The sequence below is a fragment of the Osmerus eperlanus genome, chromosome 8 (genome assembly GCF_963692335.1).
Source record: "Osmerus eperlanus chromosome 8, fOsmEpe2.1, whole genome shotgun sequence".
NCBI lineage: Eukaryota > Metazoa > Chordata > Actinopteri > Osmeriformes > Osmeridae > Osmerus > Osmerus eperlanus.
In genome coordinates, this window is record NC_085025.1 from 10,603,114 (window position 1) to 10,626,507 (window position 23,394).

At 41.7% G+C, this 23,394-nt stretch overlaps 3 protein-coding genes across 4 annotated transcripts; 2 read left to right on the plus strand and 1 right to left on the minus strand.

Annotated features, from left to right (window-relative positions):
- Positions 1-3,385: 3,385 nt before the first annotated feature.
- Positions 3,386-6,591, plus strand: alkal2b (ALK and LTK ligand 2b). The gene is made up of 6 exons (XM_062467659.1): positions 3,386-3,913; positions 4,175-4,504; positions 4,690-4,743; positions 4,978-5,058; positions 5,226-5,301; positions 5,690-6,591. The coding sequence occupies exons 2-5, from the start codon at positions 4,225-4,227 to the stop codon at positions 5,288-5,290; spliced, it is 480 nt and encodes a 159-aa protein (XP_062323643.1). The 5' UTR covers positions 3,386-3,913; positions 4,175-4,224; the 3' UTR covers positions 5,291-5,301; positions 5,690-6,591.
- An 830-nt stretch (positions 6,592-7,421) lies between these two features.
- acp1 (acid phosphatase 1) lies at positions 7,422-16,143 on the minus strand. Of its 2 annotated transcripts, none has more exons than XM_062468237.1 (6): positions 16,036-16,143; positions 15,231-15,304; positions 14,404-14,517; positions 12,087-12,148; positions 10,226-10,331; positions 7,422-8,132 (listed from the first exon to the last, which is right to left on the minus strand). In XM_062468237.1, the coding sequence occupies exons 1-6, from the start codon at positions 16,076-16,078 to the stop codon at positions 8,055-8,057; spliced, it is 477 nt and encodes a 158-aa protein (XP_062324221.1). In that variant the 5' UTR covers positions 16,079-16,143; the 3' UTR covers positions 7,422-8,054. The 2 variants fall into 2 exon arrangements, with proteins under 2 accessions (XP_062324221.1, XP_062324222.1); XM_062468238.1 differs by lacking the exon at positions 14,404-14,517 and adding an exon at positions 14,582-14,695.
- A 4,948-nt stretch (positions 16,144-21,091) lies between these two features.
- fam110c (family with sequence similarity 110 member C) lies at positions 21,092-22,847 on the plus strand. Its single transcript, XM_062467249.1, has one exon. It carries the CDS (start codon positions 21,346-21,348, stop codon positions 22,393-22,395), a length of 1,050 nt encoding a protein of 349 aa, XP_062323233.1. The 5' UTR covers positions 21,092-21,345; the 3' UTR covers positions 22,396-22,847.
- Positions 22,848-23,394: the final 547 nt, after the last annotated feature.

Consider the following 23,394-nt stretch of genomic DNA (forward strand, 5'->3'; position numbering starts at 1 on the left):
TGTCAGAATCCATATTCAGAGTAATCGCAGCACTGAAACATATTCTTCTCTGGCGAATAAAACATGATTACATTTAGTAACAGCTGAGTGACCCTAAAAGGCTCCAATTGTCCCAACTCAAGCCCTTGTGTCCAGGTCAGTCAATGTAAGTGACACCTCTTTGCAAAACATGTTAAACATGCAAGGAAGAAAAAAAAAGTATATATATATATATATATATATATATAGAGAGAGAGAGAGAGAGAGATGGAGAGAGAGAGAGAAGAGAGAGAGAGAGAGAGAGAGAGAGAGAGAGAGAGAGAGAGAGAGAGAGAGAGAGAGAGAGAGAGAGAGAGAGAGAGAGAGAGAGAGAGAGAGAGAGAGAGAGAGAGAGAGAGAGAGAGAGAGAGAGAGAGAGAGAGAGAGAGAAAACGTGCACTACAAATGGTCGGAATAGTACATGGACCAAAGCAGAGGATGAACGCAGGCTTAGGGGAGATGATGGATGGATGTCCAGGGAGCAGTGGGAACAGCCAGCAAAGACACAGCAACAAGCCACTGGGGTTGGAGGGGGACCTGGGGGGGGGGGATCTCCATCGCGATCATACACAAAATAAATGAATGACAGAAGGACAGAGTTAATGGCAAGAAAGAGGTTGAAGAAAAGGGAGTCAAAGCACAGCCAGTGGGATGAAAGTACTTAATATGTCTGCATATCTGTGTATGAGGTGGGTTATCTCTGATCAGAAACCCACACAGGGACAGAGTGGATCGTGTGCGTGGTGTCCAGACAGCTGTTAGTCATTTGACGTAAAGCTGATTGACGTAAAGCTGATAGGTTAGATGAGTGAGCGAAGAGAGGAGAGCAGGTACGTATCCCATAAGCACTCAGAACCTTTTAGCATAGCTTTGTTTTGTTCATTGGCCAGGTACGTTTAAAGACATGCCATTGCTTCTGTGTTCTGTGTTACGAATCCTCGTGTTTTTGTTGCGCGTTCTGGTCAGGTGACAAAACAGACCAGTTGTGGCACCTGACACATGTACAACAAAAAAAAGAAAGTCAAAACAGATGAGCAGGTTGCAAAAAGACCAATGGTTCCCCTCGTTGTTGAGTGTTCAGGTCATTAGAAAGTTAATTAGTCTATTTTGTTATCACAAAATAAATAAATCAGGGCAGGAACAGTTTCTGGCTTTGCATGAAATCGAAAAGATTTGAGAGGAATGTTGGCAAACTTCTCCCACCTGATAACATTTTAACATCCTTGATTACAAAGTGTGTCTCTGGCCAGGGCAAAAAAAAAGCCTACTTCACATCCCTTATGGCTGTGTTCTAGTGGAGAGAGTGCCCTCAGTTACCCCTAGAGGAAGCCAGAGGCAGGACAAGCCGGACCGGGGAGAACAAGAGGTGTGACTGGGTTGAGACTGGGTTCACATGTCCTCCGAATGATCACATCAACTTCCAGAACACAATTATGCAACGGATACTAAAAAACACAAAACTCGTATCAGATAGACGGTTGAATGGTATGTTAATAGGTGGCCACTTACAATGAGAACTAAGCGGGAAGGGTTCTAGATTTTAGATGAAAGAATAATCATTGAATTGTAGATTCAATGGTTTCTGATTGAAACCTTGTTCCGTTTTTGGTGTGTAATACATTTAGTCATTTAGCAGACGCTCTTATCCAGAGCGTAATGTGTTACTGCAGTATCATACTAAGTTGTGAAAGGATAATTGTGTGGGTGTGGACACCGCAATATATCTGAAACAGTTCAGAAAGGGATAAGGGCAATAGTTGTGATCTGACCTCTGACCTAGTGGAAGAGGTCAGAGGTGGTTGTGTGCTCACACATTCCTGCCTGGTGAACATGATCATGAGTACTGTTTTCTCTCCTAATTAACAAGGTTCACAAAAAGCAAAAAATACGTAATAGTAGACCCAGTATATCTTTCAAGTTTGACTAAATGAATGCTTTGGACGATGGGCAAAGGATAATGATTTGTTCAGAGAAGTCAGAGACATAGTCACGTTCTAATTGACTTAAACACAGATATGACTTTATGAGAGGAAGTGATTCTTAAATAATGTAGGACGCTAAAGGTACTGAGTCTAAAAATGTGTTGTTGAACTTATGGTGGTCCTGATGCCAGGCCAAAGGTTTCAGGGAATAGGTTATGAGAGGAGATGGGGGCAGCGGCTTTGCCTTCTATTTGAGAAATGGATCCAAGAACATGAGGAGGACCTACTGCACTCCTCAGCAGTAGACTAATATGCTTTAGTAGTTTACAGCATTCACAAGTTATAGAGCTTTCACTCTTCCGAACACATCCAACTCAATGTGCTCTTCTATTGCTGATGTGACAGGTATGTAACAGACGTGGCCTCGCTCCGTCACAAGGTCTACGGGCCGATGTTTGCCCCTCGCTGGGCTCGAACACAACACCTCTGACTTGCCAAGCGCGACCACTTCCAGCTACGCCAACGAAAATCTAGCTCTTCGTTGACACGGGTGGCCATTTATATACTTGAGTTTCACGGATTCACACCCGTTACACTGACACCCACCTCCCCCGTGACATTTAGGTGGAATAACGTGTCCAGTTTTCCAAACTCTTTTTAATACTCGTACCTGTATTAAAGCCACGCTGTGTTAAACACCGTGAGAATTTAAAGGTGGGTGCGTGCGCTGTGTTTAGGCTACAGGTGGGCTGTCCAGATCGCCACGGGCTCATTACGCACATTGATAAGGTGTTCAATTCGTGCGCAAAAGCACCAGAGTTCCATAGGGGACGCCAGAATGTTTAATTACAGGCGATCGTTGCATCGCTGTCGAGTATCTGATAAGGATAAGGTGTCTTAGCAACCCATGCAACTAAGAGAACAAGATTTTCTTATCAACGCGAATAATATAAACAAGGTATCAAACGTCGTGGAATTGAATACACTTTCCACAAACAGGCAACATGGGTCGTATTATCATGAAATACAAAATAGCCTATACTCTTTATTACTTTGTACTACTTTATGAGTGTGAAGGTGGAGGGAGGTAATTGGAACGCAGACAGTTAGTCTACATAGGCTACTGGAGTTTAAAAGGGAGCTAGGAGAAAACATAACTAATTGACACCCAGGCAAAAGCTTGTATTATATGACCCCTGTATTTCAGTTTTTGAAAACTGCGCAATACTAGAATCCCTATAACTCCAGTTATTGATTTGAAATGCATTACATTTGAGGCACAAAACGGAGGATATGAGAGCATTGCCGACGAGATGCCGGTATCTGTGAACGTCCATGTTGGTCAACTGGAATTTCAGCAGGAAAAAAGCTTCCTGTAAGCGCGCAGTGCGCATATAAGTGCAGTGACGGAAAGGGGGGAGCGCATATAACCTCGCAAAGTGAAATGATCATGATCGGGAATTGCCTATAAAGATCCTTTTCTCTCATGAGTAGTGTTCATACCGCGTTTTCAATTACAGACATGGCAGGTGATCCTCGAGGGACAAGTTCTTACGTCTGCGAGCGAGAATAAAAAGTGAGCGGCAGCCTGATATAAGAGACCTGACATTTCAAAGGCGCACAAGAGTTGCGGAGCGAGCCCAGCAATAGTTTTTTCCACCAGCATTCATTGGGTGAAGGATAATAATAAGATGACCAAACGTTCAGCCCACATACAACTATAACTAACAGATGTTACGCTTATTTCTTTTTTCGGTCCAATAGACCTTTTAAACCAAGGAATTACATGTGGCATGACGGAGTGATTTTATCTGGCACGTTTTTTTTTTGCCGTTTTAACATCGTAGGACTTTTACTTGGACATCAAAGCTACAAACTATTTGCGACCAGGGGCAATACTAGTAGGCTTCGTAACCACTTTCGAACTATTTTCAGTGCCCTTCACTGCATGAACAACTGCTACAAAAAGAAAAGTAAGTTCTCTCAACAACACATTGTTTTGTTTAAGAGTAAGCTATGCACCAGATGCTATTTAGGCTGCATTTGAGTTATTGTTAATTTAGTTCAATTAAAGAGGATATGATGTAGGCCTAGGCTATTGGTGTTATTATCTGATGGTTTATGATTTATGGTGGCGAGGGGCTCAAGATAAGCAAAAAATGTAGTGATTTAGTGTGTAACATTTCAAGTGCATTTTAGTTTTTTGGGGTTGTAATTGTTGACCACTCTTTCAGGGGTCTAGTGAAAGTCACAGCAGCGAAAGAGAAGGAACTGCGGTATAGCAATGAGCGGACAGCCCAAGCCTGTAATTATGGGGCTCGTGCTGCTAATATGCACTACTACTCTGCACTGGGCAGAGAGCGCGCCCGCCGCGACGGCCCCAACGGAAGCGAGGGATGACAAGAGCCTGCTTAGGCAGATAGTGGACATCGTTAAGCACGTGGAGGATAGACGCGGCGAGAGAAGCGCAGAAACAGCATCACAGTCGACTTCGAGGAAAGAATCCCCGGGGGAGCCAAGGGAATCACGCAACCACAAATCAGATAGCGGGGATCAAATTATCGGTGAGCTTCGGGTTGACAGCTGGGCGTTCCCTAAGTGGAGCACACAAATAAATACCGTAACTTAACATCGTAAGATAAATTTGCCCGTCATTAAAAAGTTATTCACAAGAATGTTAAGCTTGTCTGCAAAAGTCACACTTTTACACTGATCCCTCTGTTTTCTATTCCTTTTCTCTGTCTTTTAGAAATCTTCCCCAGAGATCTCAGAAAGAAAGAGAAGTTTCTAAAACATTTAACAGGTTAGATGAACTTCTGTGTTTTATGTGTGTGTGTTTTTGTAAAAGAGAGTGTGTGAGCGACAGAGAGATTGAAGAATACATTTAATACACACTCCTTGTGTGTGTATTAAATGTAAATTCTGTCTCTCTCTGAGAGAGACAGAATGACACATTGATCTCTTACAGAGTGGGAGAGATTGGGACATGTTAATGACATGAACGCCTCTGTATTAATTCAGGCTTCCTTTTTCCCAGGTCCTCTGTACTTCAGTCCTAAGTGCAGGAAGCACGTGTACAGGCTTTACCACAATACTAGGGACTGCACAATCCCAGCATGTAAGTTCTGCATTCCCCCAGACAGGAAACATGACATCACGAGTTGTGTATACTTGGATTGGGTCTGGCGTTTACAGACACTGCACATGTGTTCTGGATAACAGACCATGTTAATACACAGAGGTCTCTAACTGGCACACGTCTCTCCACTTTTGTCTATTTTCCAGACTTCAAAAGATGTGCGAGGCTTCTCACACGATTAGCAGGCAGCCCGCGATGCACGGAAGGGTAGCACAAACAGAGGTAACAAGACAAGTCAAGTTTATGCTTTTTCATGGCTGAGGGCTTATGTTAGAAATGTAGAAACGGCCTAAAACCTTATGCATGTCAAGGAGATGGTACGAAAAATGTTACATTCTACACCTGCTGCTTGTCTGTCCCAGCGAGACAGGTCAAATATACCTGTGACAGGTAGAATACTGCACACCTGTACACACAAACCCAAATCTCTCCAGTCTAAGGAATATATAGACAAATGTTCTTGTCCATGTCATGCATGCTCTGCCTACACAATAAATCTGTAACAAATTATGTTGCTCTATCCATTTCATGCTGCTTTCGGAGAGGAAAGAATTTTTCGGACGCTGCCAAGTACGAGAAAGCACTAAATTTCACTTCCTCTCCCTCGCAGGTTAAAGCCAAACCAGAGCTATGTGGAAGAGCCCTGAAAAAAAGTGCCTTGGACAGTAACAGGGAAACAGAACAAACTCCATCCAGTCACGCCATTCCGCACCGTGTCCTTCATCAGAGAGTTGTGTTTATCTAAAGGCATGGATTACCTATCCCAGGTCTGGGGCCCCGAGAGGCCTGCTGCCAGTGGCCCTTAGAAGGAGGCATCCAGAAGACAGTGACCACGATAATACAGGTGAAGAGAAAACGAATTAACAAGAAAACATGGTAACAGGGCCGTAGCCCCTGCTGGCTGCCAGAAAAATATGACTTCTCCCCTCTTGTTTTTCACCAAAAGAAAAGGGATAGCTTTTTTTTGTTGTTGCCTTGTTTGTTTCTCAATGCAAAGTTGATTGAGGATATTTTTGTTGTTGTTGTTGTTGGGGTTGTGTATGACTTGTATTTATGTACTTCTGCCATCATCTCTTGTAAGCCGCACAGCCTATTACTGGACAAGCAGCTCTTTATCAGACTCTGCAGTCACCGCATTCTTACACCTACCTGAGCACACACTGAAAGTATGATTAACTTATTAACTGCATGAGCATTCCCTTGCCCCTTCTCTTTGCAGGACATGCATACAAAAACAATAGTGAGACAAATATATAGTGCTGGTTGCAGTCAAATGTGTGCTATACTGACGTCATGCTGTGAATCTAGGTTGTGTGATACATAGTATATTTATATACTCTTTGTTGTCACATGTTCATCTGTACATTGTGTACAAACATTCTAACCAGTGTGCAATATGTACATATTGTCAAGACAAAAATGCATAAAAGGAATTCATATGACGACCATAAATTTAAGTGTCTGACATATATCAACTGGGTGTTGAAAAACATATATTTAAAATGAATTATATTTAAATAAATTATAAGATTGGTACAAATATGAGTGTTTTCTTTCTTGTGTCCAAAGTGTCAAGCTCTCAACCTCGTTCTGAAAGGCAAGTATTTATGTTTGAATAAGTTTGAACTTCTTTGCCATTTCTGTACCACAGAGAGAAAAGACAATCCTGAATATGTAGACACTGATCTGCTTTGGAAACTCAACTTTACTTTGTGCTTAAACAACCACGGAATGAAAGAGTTTGTCTTCTCAGATCCACATAGTCAATAGGCTTTCTAAACCACTAGGTAAATATTTGTGAGAAAAGTTGGATTTGATTGAGCTAAAATGACAAAGTAACCCAAATCTTTATGTTTGTTGATCGGCAACATCAGTGTGGTATAGACCATATTCCCTAGTGGCAACATGTGTTTGTTTAAGTTTGTTAGCACAGCACACAACTCTAACCAATAATTTCTAAGTTAGATACGTAAAGCCCACTTCATTTTACTTTCCTCCAAATTCAAAACGATGTGCCACCATGGAGTACCACTGAATTAATAATTGAGAAAAACAAAAAAGACTGGACCACACATATGTTGACTGATATCTACGGTCATTCCACTTAAACACAGTTTAGCAAATCTTTCCTCTTCAGCTCTGATAACTTTTTAGTTTGTCATCTGGTTCTATTCTCCCTCAGGTTTTGGACATTTGAAATACAATTAATGTTTAGAGATATATTATCAGCTCCTAACTAATTGAAACTCCTGAACATTGGTGTTGAATTGCCAGTACCAGATTGCAGGGTTAAGATACATACGTTTTTGGTTATTAGGTTAGATGACAGAGTCATTGTATGAAGTCATTAATCTTTATTCTGAATGACAAAAGTAAAGCTCATAACAGTAATTTACATCAGTTACTTGGTCTTACACTGTTAAAGGAGAATATATGTGGATTCAGGGAGACCAAATCCTATTTATCCCAGTCTATTTAATAGACTAAGAGAGTTACTACTCCCACCAAGATTAGCATTTGGACTAGCCTTAACTTTTGTTACCTATGAACTTCAAAAGATCACCAGTCAAGCAACCATACGGAAGTGTTTTGTCAAAGGGTGAACATTGTGTTTAGACTTCAACTACTTTAATAACGTGCAAAACAATATCTCCATTTCATATTTTATTATTTTCTCCGTCAAGTGGACTTATAGGCAACAAAAAAGGACATGGGCAAGTGTAATACATAGCATCCTGCCTGCTTATCAATCTAGTCATATTGCAGACAAAGTCACCTGATGCTATACAAATGGGGAAAACCATAGTTTCCATCAATTGAAAAACTGATTTATTAACGCACTTACTGCATAATTCTAAATGAAATCATGTTTGTCCATTTGTGTTTAGCTATATATTGGGCTTCATCAGGTATGGAGAAAACTAAAGGCGTGTCCAATAGTATTTAGGTTGATCCTTGTCAGAGCTGGAATGTTGTTATGAGTTGGCTTCCAAAAAGGCTTTACAGCATCTCACGCACTGTTCATACACCTTTTCAAAGTCTTCATCACCCCCCTTGGTAACAGAAAAGAAAATGAAACTGATTACAGTATGTGCATTAATACAGTGAAAAATGCAAAACACAAATTATTTGCATCTCCAGGCAGGGGCGATTCTATTATCAGAACTTTAGGGGTGCTCAGCCCCCAATGAGAATGTGACATGAATACAGTGCCTTGCAAAAGTGCTAAACCCCCTTGCTATAAATCCTTAATTTCACTGGATAACAATTAATACATTTATGTATTATTATGCAAAATATTGAATGAATGAAAAAACTAAGGATATCCCTTTCTTCATGAACTACCAGCATCAAATGATAATGAACAATAATAATTGTAATTTTTGTATTATTATTTTTAGGGGTTCTCAGATGAAATTTCGGGGTGCTTGAGCACCCCTTAAAAGGGTCTAAAATCGCCAATGTCTCCAGGTGAACATTCATTTGTATCTAAGAGGTAGAATATACATTAGCCTTCAAAAGTTCCCCACATTTTATTATGTTTTGGAATGTATTTAAAATGCCTACGCTATAATGAGGAATTTAAAACATTCACATTCAACATTCTTTATTTGGTATTGCAGTGGCTACAGCTTAGAGACTACTTGTGTAGGCCTCTACCAGCTTTGTACACAGATTTGAGGTCGTTCACACATGCTTTGGATAAAAGCATCTTCTAAATGAATATAACGTAAAGTGTACTATGGAAATAGTATTCATTAGAATCTATGTTCACCCTGTTAGGTCCTACCAGGAATCAAATCATAGTTTTTCTTATAGTTTCCCTTATCACAGGGAGAAGAACATGAAAAACCACAAATGGGTCTAAGTAGACAGTGTTTCTGGAAGGGAAAGGCTCCAGGTTCCATTGAGCTGCACCCTCCTGTGAGACTTTCAGAGCTGTCTGGCACTGGGCCTTGGCTCCTTTAGACTGTCACGCCTTGTGGCTACTGGGGATGGTCCACAGTGCAATGTTGTTGAGGCTACAAAGTACGAGTGTTACCTATACACCAGGTAAAACCTATAGGGCTACATTTCCAATGGCTGGCTAATACAGGCCACATCCACATGCACAGCAGCTTGTAAGGGGTAAGGGGAATATACAGCCAATTGGATGAACACCCAAATAGGATGGAATACATACATTTGTGGTCGATCTCAATCTGTCTTCTCATTCATTACCATAGATACTGTACTATTCTGTCATAATCCTGGTTCCAAAAGCCTCCGGTAAAGCTGCAGTTTCACCCATATGTCATCAGGTGATCCGCAACATGCAATTTTTGGTGTGTTACAGTCACACACAAAAAATGATTCATTTCCATGCTACATTTTTTTATGTTACATTAACATTGGACAGGCGATATGATTTATAACATTTGTATCAAGAGCTCCAGGATCCAAACATGCAGACTGCCCGTCCTGAAACATTCCTGAAAAGCTTTTCTTTGTTTTCTCCTCTCCCCCACTTTAGAAACAAACCGACTGTAGATCAACAACCGAACTTCAATCATCAACCCCCTCCACTCCCCAACCCGGCTAACTTTCCCTCAGTATAACTACCCCCCCCCCCTCCCAATACTTCCCACACACCCCCTCAATCATCGCATCCATGTAGAAATCCAATTGATTCTTAAGCAGCCCCACCAGACTCCACTTCCACAGCCTTTTGGCAGGACTTCCAAGAGCAGAGGAAGCACTTAAGGTCGAGAGGAGTTAACTAAGCCATTCCACGTTATGAGTTGGTAAACGGAGAGGGTTGAAAGAGCGTGAATCTTTCATCAAAAGTGTCAAAGCCCCTTCCAGCAGGAGCTTAGGGCCTCCCCCACAGAGAACAACACTACGGAAATAGCCATATTTTGGCTTTGAAAGTCAATATTGAATGATAAAGTACGACATTTTATTGCTGGGAAAAGGCCTTTTAGGACAAATGAATTATTTTAACGTTTACTAAGGCTTAATTTATGAATGTTTCCTTTTTGCGTTACGTTCAGAACAACTACTTTCCGAGCTGTTTTGAAATCGCTTTGGGGGGGGCATTGCTTATTTAAGTACAGTCGGCTTCCCATTAGGCATGTGTGAGGGTAAGTTGGAACTGGAGACTTACGTAGTAAGGGTCTTTGATTATCAGCTGTTTCTCAGGGTCATATGAGCCCAGCAGCTCAATCTTAGCGGTGCTGTTTTTCACCGACTTTGCCTTCTTATTCAGGTCACTATCCAGGGAAAAACAGAAAACCCATTACACTTATAGACAGCGATGGAATACAATAACATTGAAAAGGCATAGAGAATATACTTGGTAAATACCAGCAGAACATGTGTTCTGAGGGACATACACATTAGAGAGAACCAGACACTAAACTGACTCGGGCATTTAGCCGTCACATAGCAGCCATGAAACCAAATCCATCTGGTGCATATACCTGATGTTTAGGGAACCATTGACATGAGAAAGAGAGGCTCCACATCACCCGTACACAAAGCTACTGGCGCTTTCTTCTCTTTGTTAGCTAAGCAACATAGTTGGGCTATGTTGCTTAGAAATACAATAATAAACTCGAAGGGAGCCGTGTCCCTTTATAAATATAACCGCCTTCGGATGTGAAGGTCAGATCCAGTGTGTGGGACATCCCATGTACCAGGGTCTAGTGTGCAGATGCCCTGCAGGGAGTCTAGCCTTCACCTAGGCCGGTTTAAGACTTTGACCATAAACTTGATTTCAAAATGCAGAGCCACTTCCCTAATCTGACGCCATCACGGACAACTGGCCCCTGTGTGACTGTTTAAGCTTTTACACAGAATGGGAGGTGGGGTCAGAGCGGAGTAGGAAAGAGGCAAACAAAAAGTGACCCACTCTGCTCTGTAAATAAACTCGGCAAAGCATAAAAGATTAAACGGTCAAAGAAGAAAAGGAAAAACAAACTCCCAGCAATCAAATCCTGCTGACTCGTTATGGTGAAGTTCTAATGATGGTTGAAGGACACACTTAAACGTTCTGCCTTGCAATTATAGAACTTTGTGAAGGGAGGGAGAGAGATACGGTAGGGAGAGAGGTAGAGACATACGGTAGAGAGAGGTATGAGAGAAAGAAAGAGAGAAAGAGGTACAGTAGAGGGAGAGAGGTAGACAGAGGGGTACAGTACAGTGTGACAGAGAGAGGTACAGTACAGTGAGTTGATAGGTGTGTGTGTGTGTGTGTGTGTGTGTGTGTGTGTGTGTGTGAGAGAGAGAGGTAGAGAGAGAGGTAGAGAGAGAGGTAGAGAGGTAGAGAGAGAGACATAGAGAGAGAGAGGGGTACAGTAGTGAGAGGGGTACAGTAGTGAGAGAGGTAGAAAGAGAGGTAGATGTAGAGAGAGAGACAGAGAGAGAGAGAGAGAAAGGGAGAGAGAGAGAGAAAGGTAGCGAGAGAGAGAGAGGTATAGAGAGAGAGGTAAAGAGAGAGAGAGAGCTAGAAAGAGAGAGAGGTAGAGAGAAAGGTAGAAAGAGAGATAGAGAGAGAGAGGTAGAGAGAGAGAGGTAGAGAGAGAGGGGTACAGTATTGAGAAAGGTAGAGAGAAAGTCGCCTCCGGAGAGTAAAGACGAGGCATCCCAAGAACTCAGTAAGCTGCTTACTGACCGATCCGCCGTGGGCATGTGATCTCAAAATGATCCCAAACGTTCAAAGTAGCAAAAACATCCCTCCCCCTGAAAGAGCTTAAGGTCAGCGCTTGTTAAAGACTGACTTCACCCTCCACATTAGGTCAAGCTTGAGGTATTGAATGTATTTTTGTGTTTATAAACAAGGCAGGCCAATCGTGTTGTCAAACCCTATGACTGGTATAATGGGGAACAAGTCTTCCAGCAATAGGCCTGCATACATGCAGTTGTTAGAATGTTTGGTGTGGATGCTAGATGCTAGGTTCTCACAGTAAAAACGAGACAAAGGATTTTGACCAGTGATAATGCTAATACTGCACATGTAAGCGTACCTCATATTACTTTCATCCATGCAGAGAATGTACTTGAAGTTTGTAAAATCTTCCTTAGTCACCTATGGAGGGAAAACACAGAACAAACATTAACTTTGGCACTGGTACAGGGAGAATACAGGCAGCATGCAGCCTCTCTGGACTGTCAGAAACTTGGCCACAGATAACTAGTGCTAGGTATCTAGCACGTTCCATTAGCACGGTAAAGACTTCACTCTGCTCCAGATGGAGTCATGAAGACATTCACAAAGAGAACACCCTTTCTGAACTCAGAGAACATGGGACGGCATCCAAAGTGAAGCTTCAAGAGAAATAGGGAGTCGACTGCGTGCGCGTGTTTGTGAGGAGAGGAGAAAGGAGGGTAAAAGAAGCAAGGGGAAAGGTCGAGAAGGAAGAGGTGGTGTGCGTGGACGCGTGAGTGGTCCCACCAGTGCTTCCCCTCTTCCCCCGATCCCTTCATCCGCTTGGTGAAGGAAGGGATCAAAGCGGCACATCTGTAAGTATGTGGAGGGTGTTGTGCAACACGCTGCTCTTACTCAGCAGCGTGTCTGTCTCCAGACAGACACCCCCAACTCCATGTTCCCTCAGGGTTAAAGGATTTTGAGGTCAGGTGAAGCATCGAACAGGACGTACATGTATTCAGAGAGAAAGAGTATACCTCAGTAAGTGTGAGGTCAGTGACTCAAGTGTGAATGCGTGATTTTATGGAATAGATCTGAACCGATGCATTCTTGAAAGGTGGCTCAATTATGCATTGGCACAAATAAACATAATGTGCTGTATGAACTGTAGGTATTTTTACTGACGGAGAAAACGTCAGTCCTTAGCAGTCCTTGCAACATGTTCATATGAAAAACATCTGTTTTTAAACTGACCACGACGCACCGAGGTAAAGCCAGGTTACTGTGCATTTCTGGAATAGCTTCCTGACAGTTAGGAGGCTGATCTGAGAGTAAGTCAGATGGCTGGAGTCAGATGGCTGAGCGGTGAGGGAGTCGGGCTAGTAATCTGAAGGTTGCCAGTTCGATTCCTGGCCGTGTCAATTGACGTTGTGTCCTTGGGCAAGGCACTTCACCCTACTTGCTTCGGGGGGAATGTCCCTGTACTTACTGTAAGTCGCTCTGGATAAGAGCGTCTGCTAAAATGACTAAATGTAAATTGGCTGAGCGACTGGGAGGAAGAAGAGACTTGGTTTATAGGCAGATAACAGATAACAACCCTGCAGAGTTGCTGAGTTATCCAATAACGGGCTGGTACAATCCAAGAAGGGTGTGGACAGACCACTTCATTAGATGGGATGGTCTGAGAACATCTATGCTTCTTTCAAAGCGTCATGATAAGCAGAGTAAATTCTCGAGATAGATGGATGACAGCTACCTGTTTGACTAGGAATTATTATTATTATGATGTTTTAGCAGGGTGTAGGCTTAAAACACTGCAAAAGTCATATTTCCCAAACGTCAAATCCAGGTTCCTGTTCTACCCCATCTAATTTTCCAGCCAAAGCAAAGCATCCTAATATCTGATGTAATTATTGTGTTTGGATGGATGGAACTGACTAAAACAAACAAAAATAAACACCATTTTATTAAACAGCATCGCCCTGTCTCCAACCAGTCTTTCCAGAGTCTGTTCTGTTTAGGCACTGGCGACAGACAGAGAAGGAAAGCTAAAGTTCAAGTTGTGTGTGTGTGTGCATGTGTGTGCGTGTGTGGGGGTTGTGTGTATTTGCCTCAGGGAGGTGGCGGCGGGGTGAAAGCAGGAAAAACCCTGAGCTTGTCAAAGTTCAATGTGTGGATTTGGGTGGCTTGGGGGCCCAGGGTCTGAGCTCCCCATCCCTGCTTTGCGGGGCTTAGCCCAGGCCAGGGTAGGCATGGAGTAAGGACACGCGAAAATGAGTGTATTCCCAGCCGTGGGTAAGGCAAGTCCCTAAGAGCTGGCGGAGAACGAGGGGGAAAGGAGGAAAACTGGAGACAACTGAGGGAGAGGGGCAGGGGGGACATGGGCTTCTGACAGACCTATGAAAGCTATCGAGTATCCAGCGTGGGACCATGCTTGGTCTCAAGACATTGTGGTGGGATTTTAACCGACACTTTCGTCCGTGTAGAAAAAACATGAAGCACCGGGTCATAAACTATTCAGTGATGTCGACTTCAGTGTTGTGTTATCCTTCTCGATTGTTACATAAATAGGATTTATAGTGTGAATAAATGTACATGCTGTACAAGTCCTACCACAAACAAACCCACGCACAAACATTTACAAACCCACCAGATTCCAGTGACCCAGCAAGGACCAAGGGGCGGTTCTATTATACCTGTCGGGCCCTGTGATTGGTCTCAATGCCATGCTTGCTTAAGCAGGCCAGACCTCGGGCGTCCGGAAGGCTGCCTGTGTTCCAGTCAGACGTGGCACCACCGTCTATGACCCACTGCAACAACAGAGAACACAAGGGCTAGCCACTAATGCTACGAGGGAGGGTAGGAGGTCCATACCTGCCGGGCAATGTGCCTCATGGGCACACCATGCTTCTTCATGCAGGCTTGGCCGCGGTGGTCAGGGGAGCTGCCTATCTCGTAGGTAGAGGTTGCAGCACTGTCTATCCTCCACTACGCGACGGAGGAGGAGGAACAACGGCAACACAGCAAAATCATGTCTTCACAAATGGGGTATCCAACTCACATGCAAGACATGTTCTTTCCTCAAATATTGAACTCCAATTTTAGTTTGTGGTTAAGAAACAAATCCTGATACATGCAATTATAAATCGTAATATTTGGTTAACTACAGCATCCCTTTAAAACATGCTGACACTTGGTATCATTCGTTTTGTCTTTGTCAAGGGTTAGCTTTTGTCCTTGATTCAGCTTTACTGTTAAAGAGGACATACAAAGCAAATGAACACACTTGCCAAATCTCTGGGAGCAGACAACTGCAGAGTTAGAGATGTGCTGTACGGAGCCTACATTTTCATATTCATTCATTAGAGTTCGGCAATTCAATCCATATGTTATGCCTTTTCTTGCTAATAAAAAAAGTGTAGTCTAGCAAATCTGAAGGACTTCTTCCTTCAACACAGTGACTGTTCTGTATGTCAAATGTGATGCTAAACTTATACTCTGTCAATGCAGATAAAGATCTCACCTCGTCCACAACATCCTTGTCTGTAGCCATCTTCTTGAAGACAGCTTCAGCAATAGGAGACCTACAGATGTTCCCTGGAAATACAAACAAGGAATATATATTCCAAATCTATAGCATTATAATAATTCACATAATGATCTTATGATGGATACACATTCTTCCCTAATGTTGAAATGCTACAGTGTTTTAGTCAGCTTTGTGATATTAACAATGACAACTGACAAGCATAATTCGAAAAATGTAACAGTATGTGTTACATCCACATATTAATGGATGTGGTGCATTTTGCAATGTTGGTTGGCTCTACAAGGAGCATAGCTAGTATTGCACATCGGCTGCCTTTATTTTGCAGAATATGCTGCCTGACCTTGTGGTTCCTATTACATACGTATAGCTAGATAGCTACATTGGGAATATATATCTGGGTAAAGGTCTCACAAGTGCTGATTTTCCTTGAACTTCAAAGCAATTTGAAGAACTAGACTACAATTCTGGCGCTAACATCAAATGTGACACTATTTTCTCACACGACAGAGTAAAATAGGTACTTGGAGCAGTAAATTGAGAATCTGTTACAAGCTGAATAATACATTATCGGTCTTTGTGCAGCAACTGGTAGCTAGCTAGTTCCAGCTACGAGCTAATGCTGGCTAATCATTGATTGATGGAAGACAGTTAAACTTTATAGATATCATTGCTAAACGCCTAGAAATTATTTCTGGCTTAATTGTTATAAAATAACAAACAACTTTGAGACTGCATACTCAAACTGATTTGTTGTTTGGTTTAAATCATTATTTCTTACCCAGGCACACAAACAGGACAGACTTTGCACTGTTGGCTGCCATGTTGGTATGATGGGTCCTGTGTCACAATATCTAAGGTGTCCAATTCTTCTGCCTGGTGTAAATATATGTTTCTTCTTCTGTAGTAGCTATTATCATTTTATCTCGTGTTAGGTGGTAGTGATTATTTCAAACGTGATTAAAAGTGAGTTGCAAACTATGTCCAGTTTTAGGGGTCGTAATATGACTCATTTTTCGTGCTCGATTTTCATGAAAGGAAGGAAATCTTTCAGGGTTTATATAATAACAAACAATCTGTTACCGTGTAAATACATTTGAGCCTGTTTAAGCTTTGTAATTCCCACTGCCCCTTCAAAAACCTATGGTGTATATGCAATGTAAAATCATGAAGTTTACTCCAGATCCGAATGTTGACCTGTGACTTCGGAAATTACACACTTAACAATCAAGAAACTGTGAAGTTTCACCCTAGATTTCAGCTGCCCTTCAGGTTGCCTTATCCTCATCTATTTTAAGCAGCAGTTTCCATTCTAAGACATTATGCTTGCTTGGGTTTCTGTACGGAATACACAAGTCATGGGAAAGAAGAGCATTCGGAGACCCAGACTGAATAAGGAGTTTATATACCTAACCATTACACTCTGCCTGTTGTATAACTTACTTACATAAGTGTTTGTCCAGCATTTACAAATTTGGCCCTCAGTTTTCTATTCTCTCACTTGCAGTTGTCAGATAAAATGCGTGAGTGAATTAGTTCAAAAATACATCTCTTTGATCTTCTAAGCCAAAGATCAGGTTTTCAGATGTTCCAATTCTCCAGAGAATTATTGTCCCTCTCTCTTCTCTTCACTGTAACAAGACTAACTAAACACATTCAGTTGAACCCAGACCTAGTGCTTGAACAGAATGGCACTCCACTTGGTTGTCAAGAGGTGGGACTGGACAAATACATTGTCTCAGAATGTCAGTTCATCCCTATGGTTGGAGGTCTCTGGATGTCGTATGAACATTTCCTTTCTGAAATGAAGCAGGTGAGGAAAATCCCGAAACAGTATCTATGCTTTTACAAAGTGCATACAAATCGAAAGTTCATAATGACGACACCACAAATGTGAAAAATGTGTCTGTAGCTGTATATTGCACATGCTCATGAATTACCATTATTAGGCCCACAATTTGTGATAAATTAACAGCCTCTCTTGTAGCTGATTGAGTAGGTGGTGACCTTATTACTGCAAATTGGTGCTGTATGCATAATCACTTATTACTGGTGGGTTAGATAACAAGAGACAGTAAACTATAGCTAAGATGCAAGTTGCAATTTGATTTTACAATTTGTGAGATCATTAAATTGAATGACTCAGACAAACTCATTCATGCCTTAAGCACCGCTGATTAATGATTGTTAAGGAGTCACTAAAAACATAATTAAGGAATGATGCAAACAGCAGCACATTAATGCATAGATGTTGCTTCTAATAAGCAAGTCCAGAAATGAACCGGAAAGTTTAAAGCGAGACAGAGCAAGGAAGAACTGGTTCTGTCAATGAAACGGTATACAGTAGCACAGTGGGCATTGAGAAAGTGACGACACTACTGTGGGAAAATAAGCTCGTAAACTTTGATGTGTCCCCTGGTAAATGGATAATGTTACAACTGCGTTTAACAAGTACGTTCCAGTTGAATTAAGTGGATCCTCAAGGGATACTCACACTTTGCTTATTATTTTCTCAATTTTTTCAGATTCTTCTTCTGTCTATCACTTTTTCTGATGATCACAAACAGATCTCACTAAAACTACTTCATGAATCAGGTATTGGACCGAGAGCCAGAACATCTATTATGGTGGGCTGCCAGTATGTAAGTTGAGTGTTGACCAGGAGACATTTTTCTGTATTATATACTCTAATGAGGCTGCCCATGTGATTATGCTATACATGACCCTGTATCTTTGAATGCAAGCAAAGGAAAAGATGAAGAGAGAGAGCCAATGGTGGATGTAAAAGTCACATCTGGACTACAAATTTAAAGTATGTTGGAGCCAGTAACGACATTTGGATCTGGTGCCTGTTTTCACTCATGGACAACCTTGAATGGAGTCAACCTTGCATGTTACATTGTTACATTGGACATGGGAATATATTGACAGAATTTATTTAGAATACTGTCAGGGAGCTTTGCACCCTATTTTGTGGTTCCTGTGCCCCCTTTAGTGTAATAAGTTGACTAACTCTTGGCTTGTCTATTTAGTAATAAGAACAATGTCTCAAAGTGGCACATTGTTTGATGAATCAATCAATTCTGCAGATTGTTCTCATCTCTTTTTTCAAATTTCCTCAAAATTTCCTTCAATTAAATTGTAAAAAAAAAGTCCATCTGTAATGCACTTGGCTCCATGACTGGCAACCCTGCACTAGCTTCTGTTATGGTTTGTGTTTTGAAGCACAGTGTTAAATTGCAGAAGATTATGGACATCGTTAAACTTGTGACAACTGTTGGTTTTCATCCATAGATTGTCTGGGATTTTTGCAGCACTTGTGTCTTTACCGATACGGAGACAAATCTGTGGAATCATTTTTTACATGCCTGCAGTGTTCTATAGTGTTTGCTTAAGAGTGAAACCTGAATATCCTTCTGAGTTTGGAAAAATAAACACGATGATTGTAAATTGCGAACTCAATGTCTGGATTGTTCATGGACAAAAGTTGTAGCTTGAACTGCAACATTTTCAGTGGTGGAGAAAACATAATATCAAGTATATCCAATGCAATAAAAACTGTCAAGACAGGCTATTGTTTATTTACAATAATGTATTCCTCTGGAACCTTCTGAACAGTTCAGTTTTATGTGTGATGGTGTCCCTAACTCTAACTCCCTAACCCTAAAAAAAAGACCAGTGCGTAATCAAAAGCATCTTTATACTCCGATACCATTTAAAAATGAAGATAATAATGTAATCCATATTTATAGTGGATGTGACAGCTTTTATTCCCTGAACACACATTAAAGGACTAAATTCAACTGACAACCTTGAAAACTGAAATTCACATGATGAAACCAAACCTCCTATTAAGTATACATTAATCTTGAAAACCAGGAATTGAAAGCGTGTGTGTACACATTCAATGTGTCTGTGTGTGCATGTCTGTGTCATTACATGCAGTCTATCCCATGGATAAACTGCCAAAAGAACAGGGAGAGGATAGTAGATCAGAAGCTTGTACACATGCTCCCCCCCCCATGAGAAACCCCTTGTCATATATCCTCCTCTTGTTCCTCTGCCAAGCATTACATTATCTCAGGGAATTCTTCTCAAGTTGATGATGATTAATCCGAACTGAGGGTGCACTGAGGACAATGTGGAAGATTAGTCACACAACAGACAGGGAAGTGAGGCCCTGGGAAGCCAGGTCTGCACATCAACACTAAGCAGTTTGTGACTTCAACCAATTTACAGATAAAACAATTGCATGGTGCTGACCAAGTACCAGTTAATCAATCCGTTTCGGGCTGAATGACTTAGACAGCCTTAACAGGAGCACTCCAATATTCTTGAGTGATTCCTCCCAACAGGCCCCCATTTAAAGTGAACATCATATTACTTTTCCAGACTATCACAGCAGACCACGGACTACATCATCGCACATGTCATTAGATCTATTTCTTTCTTTTATTTGCTATCCATGATGCGGATGGGTCAGGATGTTAACGGGACATCACCAAGTCCTAGCTGCAGTATAGCCCCCCTCCGACCATCCAACCCTGTGGATCTCAACCCACTCTCACCTTACCAGCTGTGCGTGTGCTGCCATCTACTGTCTCGTGTGTCCAGTAAGCAGCCGGATTCTGCCTTGTGTACATCTGTTTCCGGTTAACTTCTATAGAGTTCATGGTTTCAGTTAAACAAAGAGGTTGTAGTAATGAGGGTGGAGCAGGGCTGGGGGGTCTCCTTATCATCAGGATGCCTAACGCCAAATTCTCTTATAAATTGTCGTGCTCCATCTGCTTTTTATATCACATTTTTATAACCAATTGTTCTGGATAGGTTTTCCCTCCAACGTCAATTAAACACACAAATATGCCTGGGTTGCCATGTACAGGCACGACACACTTAAATAAGCAATCTTGTAGTGATTGTACATGCGATTAGCTTGCCTAATCTTTCTTGTCATCAAATTGGTTTGGAATGGACAGATGCTCACAGAAATGAGCGAGAACCAAACAATGTCTAAAAAGAAAGTGTTGGAATCCATCAGGATTTTATTCTTTTGGCTGCCTATTCATACCCTATTGCTTCAACTAACCTTTAACATCACTGGAAACTCTGGAAGACGTAAGCTTGGCAAATAACAACGGGGGAAGAGTTAGAACAATGGACTTTTATAAAGTGCCATTATGAATCTTAGTTTCAATGCATTCAGACACACAGTACTCTAGTTGTTTATCCATGTGTTACGAAGTGTTCACATAAATCAATATGAAGATTCTATTATCAGTAAACAGTATGCCATTTGGCAGTGTAACTCATGGAAACATGAAGCCTTAACTCCCCTAGATGGAGCCAGATTTTCCATTTTACCTCAGAGCTGCATAAAAGTCAAATATTTCCAATGTAAAATTAACATAGGACATCCACTTCTGTTACGTTGGCAGTTTCATCCCCAAAATAGTGGGTTACTTCACACAAATAAACACAGACAGTTCTAAAGGATAGGAGGGTTGTAAAAAGGAGTGAGTAGGCTACTATAGGCTATATATATATATATATATGTTAGGGGGTAGGCTACAACCCAGGATGGGAAGATGGTGGAATTGAGGACAGGATTTGTGTGTTAGTAATAAGGGAGGGGGGGGGGGGGCGGGGGGTGTGACTACTTTTTACACCCACACAAGTGTGAAGATTAAGATAAGAGAAATACGTGCGATAATTTAATCAGAAATAATGTTCATCAATTGAACTGATATAGTTCAATATTTTGTCAGTATAAAATAAAAAAAATTGTCAATGTTTAGGAAGCTGCACCCAGCTTGTTCCGTTGTGATATCATCATCAGGTGTACTTTGTACAGCTAAGTGCTTGGCTCAACCTGGCATTGCACGGGTTGGGTGGGGTGCTCAAATACCTGTTCTGGCAGAACGCTCCTACTCCGTTTCGTGCTCAGACAACACACTTGCTTCTTAGCAAACTCACTGGGAGTTGTGTAACTCTTGGAGATTGTCTACTGTGCGTAAAGGGGCTTCGAAGAACAGGAAACCCCTACATTTGAGAATACAAATTGTCAGTTTTTTGTTAAGAACATCTAACAACGATGACCACTGCCGATGCGGACGCAACTAGAATCCTTGGCAAGGGTCCAGAATATCTACGAAAGCAGATGGAACTTGAGAGTGACACGAAGGGAAGAGTGAGCGCCGTGGAGAGGCTAGCAGCAAGTAAACCAAAATATGTTAAGAGTCAACAGGTGGTCAACTCCACGCAGGAGCCAGTAATCAGCTTTGGGGCTCCCTCAGTTAGTAGTAACGGGTCCTCTAATCGGAGCTCTACTCGGAGTGGTAATTATGTAACTGGGAATACAAACCGGAGTGATGCGCAAAGTGGGCCCTTAACGCCGCTGGAGGAAGACAATATGGCGCGTCGAACAAGCTCCAAAAAGCGTGACTCTCTTTTACTGTACAGACAGAAATGCGATCTTCTGAAAGGATCGTCAGGCGAAAAAAACAAACGTAATTTGGGACGCAGGCTACTACTGACCTCTTTGATTAAGGCAAATTCATTACCTGAGGCGACAGGTAAAGAATGTGAGTCGGAAGATGGCCATACTTCAAAAGAATTAAAAAACGACTCAAAAACAGCTACTTCTGAACAGTGTGCACTTGTAACCCTAGATGTATCCACGGGACAAGGCGTGGACATCAAAAACCTCGTGCAAAAAGAAGCTTCAGGTATAGCTGGTAGACTTGCTCATAACAGAATAACTGAAGTTAAAAGAAGGAGCGGCAAAGGGGTCGGCCGTTCACACTCGGATATCAGCTCAAGGTATTCAAAGAATTTTGCAGACTTTGACGCCTTCTTCAAGTATTGCGGGCTATGCAGCGAGATCATTGAATCTCTGGGCAAAGAAAACTTTTCCGCGCTGTCGGACAAAACTGCAAACAAAATCCGAAGCGTCAGCTGCTCAACATCAGATGGAGGCTTCTCACAGAACAGCGGCGAGAGTGACGGATTACAACAAGAAGAGCTGCACGAAAATATCCGTCAGGAGACTTCAGTCATTGAGCGCAATGCAAGGATTATTAAATGGTTGTACAGCTGCAAAAATGCTCAGGAGTCTGGGAAAACATTACGAGATCTTGAATAGAACTACTGTTTTTTACATAGGCTGTTTTTGATGTCCACCCCTTGTTTTTTTACATAGGCTAGGCTATGTCTCAGTGCCTATATTGTAAGTGTGTACGCCACCTTGAACCATATTATTTTCATATTTTCAACAATCCGGTTTACGACATTTTGTGAAACTTAACAAAACAACAAAAATACAAAATGTCTCAAATAGGCTAGTAGCTTATCTGTCTTTCAATGCATGTCTAGGCTTCCCCTTTATAAAGTGCTGTTAATTGACAGGCAACGTATCAAATATAAATAGGCCTATACAGGCCTGTTTCCAATGACAGCACTGCCACAGTTGTCCTTATGACTCTGCAGGCTGAACAGATGAATAGAGGAAACCCAGGACATGGGCCATAGCGCATTTCTTTAGGTTCGTTCTGCATCACAGCAGTTGATAGGTGTGTGAGTTTGTGTCTGTGTGAGAGCGAGAGAGAGTGGTAGAGATATATGTCTACTTTAAACACATTTTTCAAGTCCAGAGACAGTATTCAATCCATGTGTCAGTTTCTATATCTTTCCATTCTTACCTTCATCTTTTTTATACTCTGCCACAAGGAAAGCCACACATAATGCACACACACCACCAATTGAACATGACAAGGTTGAAGAATTTAAATAAAACATAATTTCTTAATCATTTCTATCTCATGAGTAAATATTAAATGACGACCAGGAACACTGTGTCATTGTGTCTGTTGGTAAAAACATTTAACCATACTGTATAATTACTTCTCAAGTTAATTCAACTTGAGAACAATAAGGGAACAATGCACCTATCATGTGTGCCTGTTTCTGGGTGAAAGGTCTGAAAGTAAATCTCATACTTTTCTTCTCTTCTCAACCCTGTCGTCTTTAATTACAGCCCACAAGCTGTAAACTGAGAGGAACAAGAGTTAGAAGCTGCCTATGAAGTGTGGAATACTCTCTCTCTCTTTCACACACTCTCTCACACACACGAAGTAGAGAGTAC